This window comes from Chiroxiphia lanceolata, chromosome 14, assembly GCF_009829145.1.
Source record: "Chiroxiphia lanceolata isolate bChiLan1 chromosome 14, bChiLan1.pri, whole genome shotgun sequence".
NCBI classification, from domain to species: domain Eukaryota; kingdom Metazoa; phylum Chordata; class Aves; order Passeriformes; family Pipridae; genus Chiroxiphia; species Chiroxiphia lanceolata.
Window position 1 is genome coordinate 5,004,506 of NC_045650.1, and position 14,598 is coordinate 5,019,103.

At 38.9% G+C, this 14,598-nt stretch overlaps 1 protein-coding gene across 3 annotated transcripts in view; it reads left to right on the forward strand.

Annotated features, from left to right (window-relative positions):
* KLHL4 (kelch like family member 4) overlaps positions 1-14,598 on the forward strand; it is a 76,156-nt gene that overhangs the window by 34,900 nt on the left and 26,658 nt on the right. For 2 of the 3 annotated variants that reach the window (XM_032702237.1, XM_032702238.1), the window contains exons 1-2: positions 3,750-3,868; positions 4,514-4,928. In XM_032702237.1, coding sequence (XP_032558128.1) covers positions 3,841-3,868; positions 4,514-4,928 — 443 coding nt within the window. In that variant the 5' untranslated portion in view covers positions 3,750-3,840. Of the gene's footprint in view, positions 1-3,749; positions 3,869-4,513; positions 4,929-14,598 lie in introns of those variants that run through there. The other variant, XM_032702239.1, reaches the window with a different exon arrangement.

Below are 14,598 nucleotides of genomic sequence, written 5' to 3' on the forward strand. Positions count from 1 at the left end.
TTCAAAACAGGGTAATAAAAATACTCGACTTCTTGTTCTCTGTATCTGGCCTGACATGCAATGTGAGTGCAGAGGCTCAGTACACAAACTGTGGAACAAAAGATTTGGGTAGAAAGGGAACTTCTTTCTGTCAGATGTTTTGGTGGCAGAAGTACTTGGGAGGCAGCTGTAGCTAAAAGTAAATTTTGAAGCCTATCTAAAACATGATTTGTGACAGAATTCTCAATAGGTGGTTTATGACAAATATACTTTTAAAATTTGCTAAATCAAGGGAAGCATTAGGTATTTACATTTGCAAGATTAAAATGATTGTAAAAACCTATTTAGACCTTTAATTTTAATACACATCATTCAAATTATCTGGAAGTTCAACATGTTTACACAAACCTTTAGAAATTATTCCCACTTTCCTGCTGGGTGCCAGTCTACCATCATATTTAATGTGTTTTCCTAATGTGAGCAAAAATCTTCCTCAAGAGCTTGTACCCATTGAATGGAAAGGAGGGTTTTCAGAGAATAAAGACTTGTTTTTCCTCAGACTGCCAGGAATGGGATGAACAATTGGCAGGTGGTGATGCTTTGCTGCCTTGCTCCCCAGCTGGAGCTGAGATTTCTAGAGATGTATTTCTTTTTCACAGCTGACAATGGTGTGAGTTTTACTTGGCTCTACCATAGCCACGAGATGAACATCTCCAAGACTCCCTGGCATGTCACACAGTCACAGAAGAACAGATTGGAAGGGACCTCTGGAGTTCATCTAATCTGAACACCTACTCAAAGGAAGCCCAGTTAGAGCAACTACACCAATTAACTTGGAAAACTTGGCAACCAAATCCACTTGGGATCTTAGAATCATAGAATGGTTGGGGTTGGAAGGGACCTTAAAGATCATCTCATTTCAACCCCCTGCCATGGGCAGGGACACCTTCCACTATCCCAGGTTGCTCCAAGCCCCGTCCAACCTGGCCTTGGACATTTCCAGGTGTGGAGCAGCCACAGCTTTTATCTGTGCCTGTGTCTCACCACCCTAAGCAGATCCTTCTTTCTCTGAAGGAGATGCCACAACCTCTCTTGGCAACCTCCTCCCACCTGCTTGATCCCCTCACAGATAGAAAGTTTTCTTCTGAGATTTTCCCATGTACCAGCACATGTCTGTTGTCTCTAGTCCTGTCAGTGGGCACCTCCAAACCAGCCTGATTCTGTCAACTCTCTGCTCTCCCATCAGGTACCTGGAGGCAACAATAAAATGCCCCTGAGCCTTTTCTTCATAAGGTTGAACAAATCCTGTTGTAGCTGCCTCCCCTCATCCATCATATGCTCCAGCTGCCTGACTCTCTTGGTGGCCTTGACTAGATTTGCTGTAGCCCTGAAAAATATTGTTCTTTGGAAACTTCCAATCACGAGGGGAAAAATTAACGCTGTTATGGTCACTATTCATCTAAATGAGACCAAAGTTATTAAATTAGGAATAATAAAAACAGAAAAATCATATAAATTTTCCCATTTAGCAGCTTGAACCCAGTCAGAGATACATCTAAATGTATGGCAGATTTATAAAGAAATTGCCATATATAAAGAAGTAAAACACTCACATTGGATTCAGTTTGCAGGGAATTAGTTTGCTCACCAGAACATAGACCTAAATGATTAAAAGCAGGTGTGTGGCATAAAGCTGCGCCAGGTTTCTACATATATATGCCACATACCCACTTCTAATAATTTTGGGCCTGAAGTTTTGGGGTATCAAATCACTTATACTGTCCTAGTATAGCACATTGAAATTTTAGCCAGAACAGTAAAAAGCTGGGGGAAAAATAATCTACTTATGCTCTACCTGAAACATATTCTCTGCTGACTCAAGCTGACTGTTTGAGTAAGACAGTCTCTTCAGCAAATGTCCAGTTTTACTATATTAATTTTAGCTAAACACACTTTACATCTGCTAAAACATGTACTGAGTTAGCAAGAATCCAACAAAAAGAAGTGCTGTTTGTACATTCTCCAGTAAAATTCAGGAAATACACTTCTGATGATATCTTGGAGTAAAAGATGACTTCTGCAAAAGGGATTTAAGGAAAGGAAAATGACAGAAGCTTTGTGACATGGTGAAAAAATATGGATTAAATGTATCAGAGCTGTTGCTAAGAGGAGCTGACAGAGCTGCTGAGATAGCTCAATGACCTGATTAAATAGGAGCGAGAAACCGTGTTCTCAGTCCACCTCTACAAGACTTCATCATAAATTATTTCATTAACTTGGTATATAGAGATTCCCTCCTTAAAATAGATGTCAGATTGCCAGGCAGGCAATCCTGAGGAATATATATAGATACCTCTGTCTCATTACTTGTATGAGGCTGAAAAGAATAACCTCCATAGGTGTGTAGGTTGAAATTGAAAAGTCAGGGAACATTGCATTGAATGCCTACAGTCGTAATGCAAGAAAAATTATCTGAAACACATCTCAAAAACATTTTACACTGACTACTGGACATATGACTCTCTTACTCAATGTCCAGACTTTTTACTTATCCATTCACTCCATATAAATTCTCTTAAACCCTTGAAGTTTGGGAGCAGCTTCTTTGTTAACTTATATTCTCAACAAGCTTAAAATGAAACCCCCTACGAAATGCATGAACAGGCTTTTATATACCTTCTTCTTAATATGACTTATTAGAAGTTGAACAGGTTTTCTAGTTTCTATCTATTCCCATGACACATAGAGAGAAGTCTGGGTAATGTACATTTAATTGCCACAGCTCAGCCTCAGTGTTCTCTCCAGCAACAAATATGCATTGACTACGTCTGTCAAATCTTTCCTCAACTTCTTCCTTTCTGCCTTTTATGGGCAACTGCTTCAAAGAGGTTTTCTTTTGTACAAAGTCTTTCCCTCTGTGTACCTATATAGTATAATACCTGTCAATCATTTTACTGTTCTTCCCTCATTCTGCAATTTCTCTCACATGCATCCAGTCCATAATGCTGCATATCATTTGCTTGAAAACCATGAATAGGACAGGAGCTGGAGAGCCCAGCATAAAGGCTGATGATTCCTTAGTCCTATACTGTCTTTTTTACTCTCAAAACTCTACTTCACATTTCTCTGTTTGTATCATATGCAGCCAAAAAAGAAAAGAAAGGTAGATTTTATGATTTGAAGGTTCAACATCCTGGCAGTAGAGCTGAGGTAAAAAAAGAAGAAAAATTCACAGTGAAAATCATTAAAGATATCAGCAAAGACAGAGAAAGAGGAAGTTAATATGAAAAGGTCTGAAGAGGAGAAGTAAAGATATCTTAGAAAGGGGTACCCTCCTTTAGCTCTGAATCCTGTTCTGTTGACTCTGTGTTGCAGTTTTTTCTATTGCTGCTTGCAGCTGGGTAGGTCATCAGTAGCAAACCTTAGAGAATATAACATAATTAAAAAACCCAGTTCATTTATTTATCTTCAATTTGCACATGCAAACATTCTGTGTACATTACTTCCAAACACAACGGGAACAGTTCTCAGAACCCTGCCTAGTAACCAAGGGATGGGAAGGAATACACATCCTCTAGTAAATTTGCTGGAAACATGTTACAGTGTACACTGTCAAAAGAAAGCAAAGAAAGGTATTTTCAAAAAAATACCACAAGCGTTTCAGTGTCCGTGAGAAATTGAGAGCAGGATGGGAAAGGGTGTTTACACAGGCACTTAGCCAGGAAACTGTGTTTTCCACAGATACAGTCATTCAGGGAGCACATCTCCGATTTTCCTGAGCTCCCTCCCTCTGTTCTCATCCCCCTGCAATTATATTGAGAAATCTTTCTGTAGGTGACAAAATACATCCAGTTCTGCACCATGTATTCAAACGCTGCCTCTCCTTTAGGTAAGTGCTACCACACTGAGGCCATTTGTAGGAATTTTTCATAGCAAGACAAACAAATGCAAACCCTTAAGGAAACGAGCTGCAGGATAGTTCCACAGTGACTCGTTACCAAAAATCTGCCTAAAAGAATCCTCTCCAAATCTTCTGTGGATGGAGTGCAGCATTGCTCATTAGCAGGCTTGATGGAAAACGCTGTGAGGTAGATAGAAAGTCTTGTCACTTTATTTGGATGTGCTTCCCTGCATCTTAAGTTGCAGCTCCGGATCCCTGAGGATCATGTGAGGCTGGGTTATATATTAGAGCCGCGCTATAGTGCTGGGAGTGTGTAAGCCTGGCAGCTGGGTAGTGTTATGGTTGCTGCTTTCCTGTGCTAAGCTGATTTACTTGTTTAAGGTCTGACCTCATCATCCTGTCAGTATGGATTCCCACCTATACAGTTAGCAGCAGCTCAGCATCGCCTGGGAGAGCTTGCAGTGTATTAATCAGAAGAGAGAGGGAGAGAGCTACCGGTATTTGTTCTTTTGTTGCCTTTTCTTAAGAAGAGGAGTTGAAACACAAGAGATAACAAAGAATCCATTTCCTTCCTAAAAGAATAGGCTTTTGTCTTTTTTTTTTTTTTTTTTCCTTCCTTGAAAAAAATGTCAGTATCTGGAAAGAAAGAGTTTGATGTGAAGCAGATCCTGAGGCTCCGCTGGAGGTGGTTCAGTCACCCCTCGCAAGGCTCCACAGGCACGGGGGGCTGCCATCAGCAGGAAGGATATGAGCACAGAGGGACACCGGTGCAGAGCAGGTTGAAGAACCACTCTCGGGACAGAAATGGGCTGAAGAAGAGCAGCAGCCCTGTCCACCACAACATACTGGCCCCCGTGCCAGGTCCAACCCCGGTGCACCACCGATCTATTCAAGCCTGGCATCAACAAAACCTCATAGAACAGCTCCGAGCAAATGAGGATATTCCCAAAGCAGGCACAGAGGAAAACTGTGGTAAAGAAGATTCAAGTAAAACCTCACAGGAGTTGCAGATGATCACAGAAGAAAATACAGATGAATCTGCAGAGAGGTAGGAGTTTTAAAGTCTGCTCTTAGAAAGACAGACTCGTATCCAAGTTATTCCCTGAAACTGTCTTTGTTTTTAGCCAGAGTTCCTTACTGCATTAATCTCACTTTATATATGTGCACACCCACACTCAAATGAATAGGAACACTTTCATGTTAAAAAAAAGAACGGAAACATTGTCGTGAAATTTTGATCTTTGCTTAAGGTACCTCATTTCATAACTCTGCCATAAAAATATAATCTGCCAGTTTGTCAAATTAGCATACTAATTTTTTCTCTTGATATATTATGTGTAAGTGCAATGAAAAAAAGAGCCTCCTGAAATCCTGTCCTCATTCTGACTTTATCAATGGGTGCAACTTTGACAAATGGGAACTGCTGGAGGTGCACAGGGTGTGTGGTTGCCAACCATCTCTCAAAATTCTCACTGCTTTTATTTCACTGCCTTCCTGACAAGTAAAATTAACCTTGAACTAAGTGGAAAGGAAGCATCATTATTTACCTTTTTTAAAGGTTTGTTTGAAATCCCAGTACTTTCACAGCTTGTTTAGTATACTAAGACAAATATTTTCTGCAAGGTCAGGTGAAAAAACATTACAGCTATGAGACCTTAAAGGTGTAAGCACAAAGGAAGAGCTATTTTTAAGTAGTGAATACCAGAGAATAAAATATTAACACCAGCTGTTTGATAAGGCATTTTTTATGATTTCTTTTACAAAATTATGTTGGCATTGTTAGTTATACAGCAACAGCTTTACCCCACCTTCACCCCACCTTGGACTCAAATTAAGCATTTATAATGCTTAACCATTTGATGAGGTTGCCATTAGTTTTTGGGAATAATTCAGATTTCTTACATTGCATTTAAATACAAAGTTACAAGTTACAGTTTCTCTCAGTGCAAACCAAGCTGGCAGCTTGTGTATTTTTAGCAGTTATTATTTTTCAAGTTGTGCATCTGCTGTAGGGAACATCTGCAGAGTGAACAGAAAAATCTGCATTCCAAAATGTCATTTGGAAAACAGTCCTAGCAGTCAATATGTACTGGATAAAGTCATTACAGAATAAAAGCAGTGAGGTGGGACTGTGGGAGTTCTGTATGTTTACAAGAGTACTAGTTTGGAATGTGTAAGCAGCATTCTCATAGTACACCATTCTGGATGACAGTAAAAATTCCCTGAAAAAAAAAGGTAATTTTAACCACCTTAGAAAGAAAGTCAATTTAGTTTGAAGAAAAATAAGGAACACTTATTCATCAAAATAAGGTTCTATATCAGGTGAAGAAGGAGGTATAAAAAGCCTAATCAATTCAGTTTGAGAGGTAATAATAAACCACTGTCTTCTAAAGTAAGATGTGAAGTTTTCTCCAGCTATATATAAAGTTTCTGCTTAGAGCTCCTTAAGTTTTGTGCCTTCATATTCATCCAAATTAAAGTTCTGCTCTTGAGCTGTTTAAATGTGCAGCTTTTAGAATAGTTTTGGGGAATGTGTATATCATATACTGTTCTATTCAAGTAAGGGGCGTTTTGAAGTTTTCAGTAAAAGCTTTCTGTGTGTGTTGTACGTTAAAACACACCTGAACAATCAGGCACTTGCAGGATCCCCTGAATCATTCTTCTCTCACCACTAAAGCCACCAGAGAATGAGTTATTACAGGTATTGCAGCCAAATGCTCTTTCACATCCAGACCTGAGGGCAAGAAAGACATATTTGCCTTTTATGCCATGAAAACACTGTACCTTCAAAGGGGTTGTCTCCAATACAGACAGGTGGCCTCTGCCTCTGGAAGTCTCATTTTCAGGTGGACTCTACAGCAGGACACTGCTGTGTGTCACTTGGACACTGGAAATAGTAGAAAGGGAGAGAAAATCTGGCCAATACCTCAACTTGAGCAGAGTATGAAAGCAATTTCTCCTAACAGCTTAGTGCTTCCTAGGAAAAAACTTTGGAAACACAAAACCAGTATTCTGAATTTCTGATGTCTTTCTCTAAAAGCCCCAGGATTTAATGCTGTCGGTGATACAGAGAGGAGCATCCCAGGGTTTGATGAAATAAGGGTTGTTGATTGAGGAGGAAGAAGTCCCAGACAACAGTTCCATTTTGCATACGTGATCATCAATATGCTTGTTTCTGCTTTCTTCAATCCAGTTTGGTATTCCTGTACCCAAACTAAAGAGTGTAAGACTTAAAGGAATCCTTCTGACCTATAGACTTGCTCATGAATAATATCCCATGACAAATAACAAACAAATGAGGGCTTAAGTGACCAAAACTCCTTAGTTTTGTCCAAACAGTAGCCAGTTGTCACTAAACAATACCTGCTAGGTCATAACAGATGAATAAATGTCTTATTGGCACAAGGGTAAAGGACAGGCTCCCAATGAGTCTGGGGACTGTCTTGTCAGTGTTGCTCAGGGAACAGGCTCAACAGGTACCAAACTAGAAGCACCTAAAATGATAGGACCTGCTCCCTTATGGAAGTTGCATCTATAGTCTGGAAAAAAGATGAGCAGTGGACAAGATATGTTTACTGACCTGATTCTCACCAATCTGTTCCTTGAATGAGGACTGGGACCTCTACACAGGTGAAAAACACAGAAACTGCCTAAAACCTGAATAGCTACCAAGTAATTTTGTTTATTTGTACAATTTGTACAAATTTGTATAAATTTCTACTTGTATAAAATTTTCTGGTGTTACTGGGATGATCAGAAGCTAAACCTGCAGAGTATGGCCATGTCAATGAAGAGTGAAAATCTTCAAAGATTTCAGATTTGGCTTAAAGAAGGAGCTTAATGAACTCCAAAAGAGCACATGGGAGATAACCTGTGAATTACTGCTGGTTCAGAGGGCCGAGCTGTGAAGGGTTGTGCATTTTAGCTGTTGAGGACCATCTCTGGATGCAACCTTTTGAGGTTCAGGTTCCTCTATCAGGGAGACCTTGAAGCATTCCCACTTCTTTCAAAGACAGTTATCTGACAGTGTCCAGAGACGTCAGCACGAACTGGGAGGATTTGACTGTTAGATTTTGCTTGACAGTTAACAAAAACTTCTCTCTTGTGTGCCACACTTGAACACACACTGAACACACAAACTGATAGAGAACTGGAGCCTCCTGACAAGAAGAATCATGAAAATGAATTACTTTGATTACTCCCCTAGATAAAGTCTGGACTCACAGGCCTGACTGTACCGACCTTTGCATGTGAGACTGTGCCCAGAGTTTATTACATTATGCTACTCTGCCACATCCATTTCTGTGTCCCTGCTAGGTTTGTGATTCCATAACTATACTATTGCACACCATGTGTGCTGGTGAAGTATGTGTGAGGCTCATTTCCTTGTTGCCCAAAGGCAGTTGATTTCACAACTGAATGGATCATGTATTCATCATTTTTCTCTTACGCATTTTTTTCCCCCTAATTTTATGGCTGAAAAATTGCTGACAAACCCTAGTTTAGGACAAACTCTAATTTTGTTAAAGACATATGGTTTCTAATTTCCCATATGAGACAAAATATACTTCTAATTAATTGTCATAGAATCTTTTGATGTCATAATCCAAGCAGTTGGTACTGATGCACATGGAAAGAGAGAACTTGGGAGGACTATCCTCCCAAAGGCAATGCTCTTCTGTGGTCACTATTTTTGATGTACAGCTATTTGATAGTTCACCTTAAGGCTTGAAAACTCTTGTTTTTTCTTTTTTTTTTAGCCATATGAAAATAGCTATCAGATTATTTCCCTCACTGTCTCTGACAGACACATACGTGTACGTGACTATTTTGGGTGTTATCCCCTATGTGAGGGTTTTCCCTTGAGTTCTATTTTTAATTCCAGCAGCAGATGACAGCCTTGGCTCATGTTCTAGTGTGAAATGAAGGTACCATGAGGAAAAATACCCTTTTAGTTGTTGCAATATCCTAGAAGATACTGAAAAGGTGGAAATGAAAAAAAAAAAATCAGTGTGCAGTACCTGACTCCAGTTTCTTGCTCCTAGGCTGCTGGTTTTTTTGTTACCTGATGTGGCACAGGGTACAGATGTTGTCAAGGTTTTTTTTCTCCTGAGCATTTTACTGGGGAGAGTCATTACACTCCACACTCACCAAGTCCTCCAAAGTTTGCAACAGATGCTCATTGAAATGATGCCTGCCTAATTTTTCAATACAAAAGACAGTTTCCAAAAAAGAAAACAGGTGATAATTTTCCTGGTGAGAATGGAATGTGTGAATTATTCTATGAAACCACTGGTCAAATCAGGTTTTTGGCACTAAGAGTACAGTTCTGGGTATCCAAATAAACAGTCCTACCACCTACACATGAGAATGACTGACAATGAATCACAAGGCCCCAGGGACTGGAAGGACTGTGATGTGCCCTGTGCAGAGGAGATGACAGAGTGCTGCATTCAGTGGTACATCATGACACTATTTCCCCCTCATGAGTAAGAATTCAGTTCCATGAACCATCTCTGATGCACAAAGTAAAAGTTTAGAACTGATGATTCCTAATCTCACAGCGCAGCAGCCTTTGTTGCTAAAACAAAACTGCTTCAGATTTATTTTCACTGAACCTCCAGCATTTTGAAAAAAAGCTTTCAAAAAATCTCAACTTTAACAAACAAAAGGTTTAAAAATGTAAAGAATGTTGGACATCTAGTCAGACAGCACTGTGATAGAGTTGGATCAGCTATGTTTAGGTGCTTCCTTGGTTATCTGTAATACAATTTAAGCTCCTTATTTCCTTGATCTTTCACTGGTAGACATAGGTAGCATATTGTACCCCTTATGCCTTTTATTCTCACACTATTCTTCTTTACACAATTTGTTCATATGTTTGAAAATTGGTGTAAGTAAGAAGAGCTGCAATTCTTGCAGTCTTTTTTCAGAAGCCCCATGTCTGACAGGCAGGATATTTTCATTGCTGCCCTGTGTGTCCCCAGCCTGTCTGTCTGCACTTGCAGTACTGGGGACAGATCTGGATGTGTTCCTGTTGGAGTCTGGCAATTCTAGTGCAGAGCTGGATTACTTATGTGTCATCCTGACTAAAAATCTGTTTGAATATCCTGTTCAGTTGTTGTTCTGGGGTTTTTTCTCAACAACATGCTGCTATTGCTCATGACTGGCTTGTGATTCATGTGAAACTCCTGCCCATGTACCAAAGACTTGTTCCCAAACCATCTGTACATTTTTGCAATTATTGTTCCCAAAACCAGTACTTTGCACAAATGGATTCCATTTCATGTTTCAGATAATGTCTCCAACTGGCTGAGTTAATATTCAGTTCTTATTTACTGATTTAATATTCAGTTCTGATCCTATGCCCAAATACACTTCTCAGTTTGGCAGAATCTTCAGTTGTAATACAGTTCCTATCAGAGATTTCTCGTTATTTCTTCCTCCCTTCAGTAATTCAGAAACATTATGAGAAGTTGTAGTGCAACTTCAGTGCTAAATTCCTTAGAAACCCCATTTGATTTACCTCCCTATTTATCAATGAGCCATTGATAATTACTTTAGTAGCATGATTTTAAACCAGTTTCTCACTCATTCCATAATGGTTTACTCCAAATAGTCCTTCAGGTTGAACTTAGTACTGTCTGAGACAGTGTCAAATAATATTCTCATGCCCAAGATATAAATGGCAACCACTTCTTTTCTGTTCTCCATAAAGTCTACTAAAACCTATTAATGAGGCACTTCACTTTGCTTGGACATGTTGTTCTTGGCAAAGTCTTGCTGACTGTTAATCTTCTCTCTTATTTCTGAGTGCTTAGAAATAATAATTATATTACTTTTAGCTGTAGAATTTGGCAAGAGTTAACAACTAGAAAAAGAAATTATGTTTGTGTCTTGAGGAAAATTTTGCAGTTTCTTTCGCACTTATAGCAATTTAATACCTATTTCAGGAGTATATTTATAAAAGGTGATTTTATGCAAGTCCGTTGTGGATAACCAAAATGCTTCAATGCTACCCAGGGGACAAGGAAAAACTAATTGTTTTCTAGGAATGATCTTTAGCTGAAGGTCAAAATACGAATTTGAAACTGGAGACATTTGAAATGGATTATTCAAGATTTTGTAGCTGATCTCTCAGAGGTGCTGCTAGAACAGCCCACGTGGCCCTGCAAGGCTTTAGTGGGGCGGAAGAGCTGATGGCAGCAGGGATTGAGGGGACATTCCAGGCAATGGGGATTGGGGAACAGCCATTGGCATCACTGTGATGCTGCATCTGCAAGTGCCAGAGATCCCTTTGGTTGTAGGTATGAACTGAACTAAGGCACGTGTAGCACACGAGATACTCAGCGAACATCAAGCTGGGTTTTAATGGAATTATATGGAAATTCACTCCCAATTGGTTACTCTCACAGGGGAGGGTAAGCAAGAAAACTTGTTATCTAATGTTTGCTAACTGTAGAAAATCTATAAAGTTATAGTAAGTGGTATTTGAGGCAGGATTAAAATCTAAGAGGAGAATCACATTTTTCCCAGCAGTTAGTAATCAATGAAGAGTGACCAATGAATTGATTTTGACTTAACAAACTCTTTGGCCTCATACAAGAGCTTTTGCTACAGAAATTAGAATCAATATGTCCCAAAGGCATCCTCACATTTTATTCCTACTCTCATCTTCTATTATGACATTTTCTGAAGAACTTGAAAAAGCAAAAAGTATGTGAAATCTAAGTGGGCTGAAACACTATTAAAGATGAAAGGGATAAGTAGGTTTGTATTTTGAAATTAATGTTATATTCACCCTGTGGAAGGAGTGGATATTTATTCAAAATATTTTTTTCATAGCTGCATAAATAGAATAATAGAAAAATTTAAGCTTAAAAGAACCTCTGGATGTCATCAAGTCTGACTGTTCACCCACCAAGAAAACTAAAAGGAGAAATAATATGGCTTACTAGAAACACACAATATTTTACAGGCCTACATTTAACATGCCTAGCTTTCAAAGATGACTTATTACAGGCAAGGGAAAAAAATACCATTTAATAGTAATTTAAGAAACTAGGACAATTCCATTCATTTCAAAACAATTTTTTTATGATTCAATTATCTTCTCATTTTCACTCCATAGAGCTCCCTCTCAGCAAAGACAGCTGTTAAATTACTTTTTAAAGAGTTATTACTGGTCTTAAAATCGCCTCTTAATGTCTCCAGAAAAAGTTAAGGAGATGATTAAACACATGTGCCCCATGCAGAGCAGTTTTTACAGACACACTGAGCACATGCAATTGAAAGATCAACAAGAAATCTATGGCTGTTGAAGCATTCTTGGAAAAGGGGGACAGGGTTTGCTGGGTTTGAAAGTTGTAGCCAGACAGTTCTGAAAGAAAGGAACTATTTCTTTTCACCCTTGGAAGAGCTGAATTGTTTACTTTGAAATACTGTAATAATGAACATTACTGAAATCTTTCACTTTTCAAAATTAAAGGGATTTGTTTGTTACAGTCAAACAACAAAGTTAACACAATATAGACGAGTTTGGTTTAGCTCCTTTCATTCTGCTATGATAAAATAATATTATATTTAGGGAATGACTATATCAGGTGATGATATAAAGAATATGGCTCGTGTAGGGCATACCTGTTGTTATGCAGGTAAAACAGATACAAAAACAAAGCTCAAGTACTGTTGGGGTTGACAGAAAGAGCTTAAGATAAACACAGGAAAAACTTCAGAAAAAAATCTCTAAAACAAAGTTCTACCCAAATTTCCTCCTCTGTGACATCAGACTCTACCTCAGTGACTCCACCAACAGATGCACCAGCACAGGAATGTCCCACACAACTCTGACAGCAAATCTGCTCCCAGCCCACCCCCTTCCCTCCTTTTGGAAGCAAACACTTAACAGGGAGAGCTCAGTTCAAAGTGAACTAGAATAGAAAGAAGAAGAGCAAAGAACCTGGCTCTTTACAGCAATTCTGCCTATCCAGTAATTTGGAGCATAAAACACCTTTGACTTCATTGTAGTAACTGTTTCCATTCTATAGGAATGCCTTAATTCAGCACTGAAACAGCACATGGAGTGCACAGGATTAAAAGTTTGCTCTTTTGCTTTCTCAACTAAAACACATTTAGGCTAAATAAACATATTTAGTGGAAAAGGAAGCGATACCTGATACCTGATCCTTTCTTCACTTTGAAAACCTTGAGACAAAAATCTAGATTTTTTACCTGTATATTAACACTTGATTTAATTTCTACCTTTTAAACTTTATGACAAGGATCTGAAAATCAGTATCCATGGATTATATCCAAAAATTTTCACCTGCTTCTTCTGTTAACTCAGAGAAATCACTGAACCTCTTTGTATCACTGTTTACTCATGTTAAAGAGAGTATTTTCCAAGGGACACAGTAAGAACTGAGCAGGGTTTTCAGTTATCTGAATTTGACTACAAATTTCTACACAGATGCAAAGTGGAATTCAGGTACAGTATGACTGATTCATTATATTATATAGTTGCACACTTTATCTTCTCATTATACTAATATCACAAAAATCAGTCTATTACTTTAACTAGAACTTTCCTGCTACACTAAGTAGACATCAATATCCTTATAATAAAATCTTTTGAACAGCAAACAAAGGCAACAGATTTGAGAATGTGGACTACAACTGTCACCATTTGCCATGCTTCAGTTTACCTGACAAATTAGAAGTCAAGAGGAAGGGAGGCATTCTTGCAAGAAATGAGGATTTTCAAAGCCTGTTCGTTTTAATAGAAGTTGAGAAAACGAAGAACCTTTTTGAACTGGGCAAATACACCTTGATTTAAATAGAAATCGTGAGCACACCACTAAGAAATCCTAGGAGTTGGAGAAAGGCTATTTTAAGCTATTACATATGGTTTGTGTTGCTAGGGAAACCTCTTTTACAGTGTTCATTTAGCACAGATGCTCAGGAAAGCTCTGTGTCTCCATGTCATACCATTTCAGAGCACTGCAGAAGGTGAAGAAATAGAGATGCACATATACACATAGGCAGACAAAAATATCTCTGTAATTCTGTCTTAGTCATGTTCAGTGTCTTTGGTGGAAGCTCGTTCTTTCTGTTTGTGATGTGACTGTGGTGATAAATCAAAAGCTTTGCCATTGAACCCCTGTTTTTAGACTGAAGGTATTTGTTCAAACATTACCTTAATGTTTTTCCATTTGAGTGCATGTTTTAGACAATCATCTACCTAGAGCAAGAGATTTGCCTTTGCCATCTATGCAGTGAAAGTACAAGGAGAAAGGTCAGCTCTGATACCACAATTTCTGGCCCCCCTTTTGACCCTAGGGCAGATGTGACTTGCCAAAACATATCCTATAACCTGCTCCATGTAGGGTTTACTGTCACAGTGCCCTGCTTTATCTCCTTAGTGCCCAGCTAGGTGCCAGCATGGGGGGCAGCTGCAGCTTGTTGGGATCAGGGATGCACCTGACTCTCTGCCAAGAGGGTGGGAGGGCTCAGACCCCAACTACAGCTTTCTGCAGAAAGTTCTCTATTTTGCCCATTACACCAGGGAATTTTGTGCTTTTCTGGGTCCTGAAATGCAAGTCAAAACACGTGCAAATGCTGTACTATGATTATATCAAGAGTTTTAAACCAAATGTACCATTAGAACAATACTTTGTAAAAAGCATTTAAAGATGAAAATGCTTGTTCTGGGTCATGAT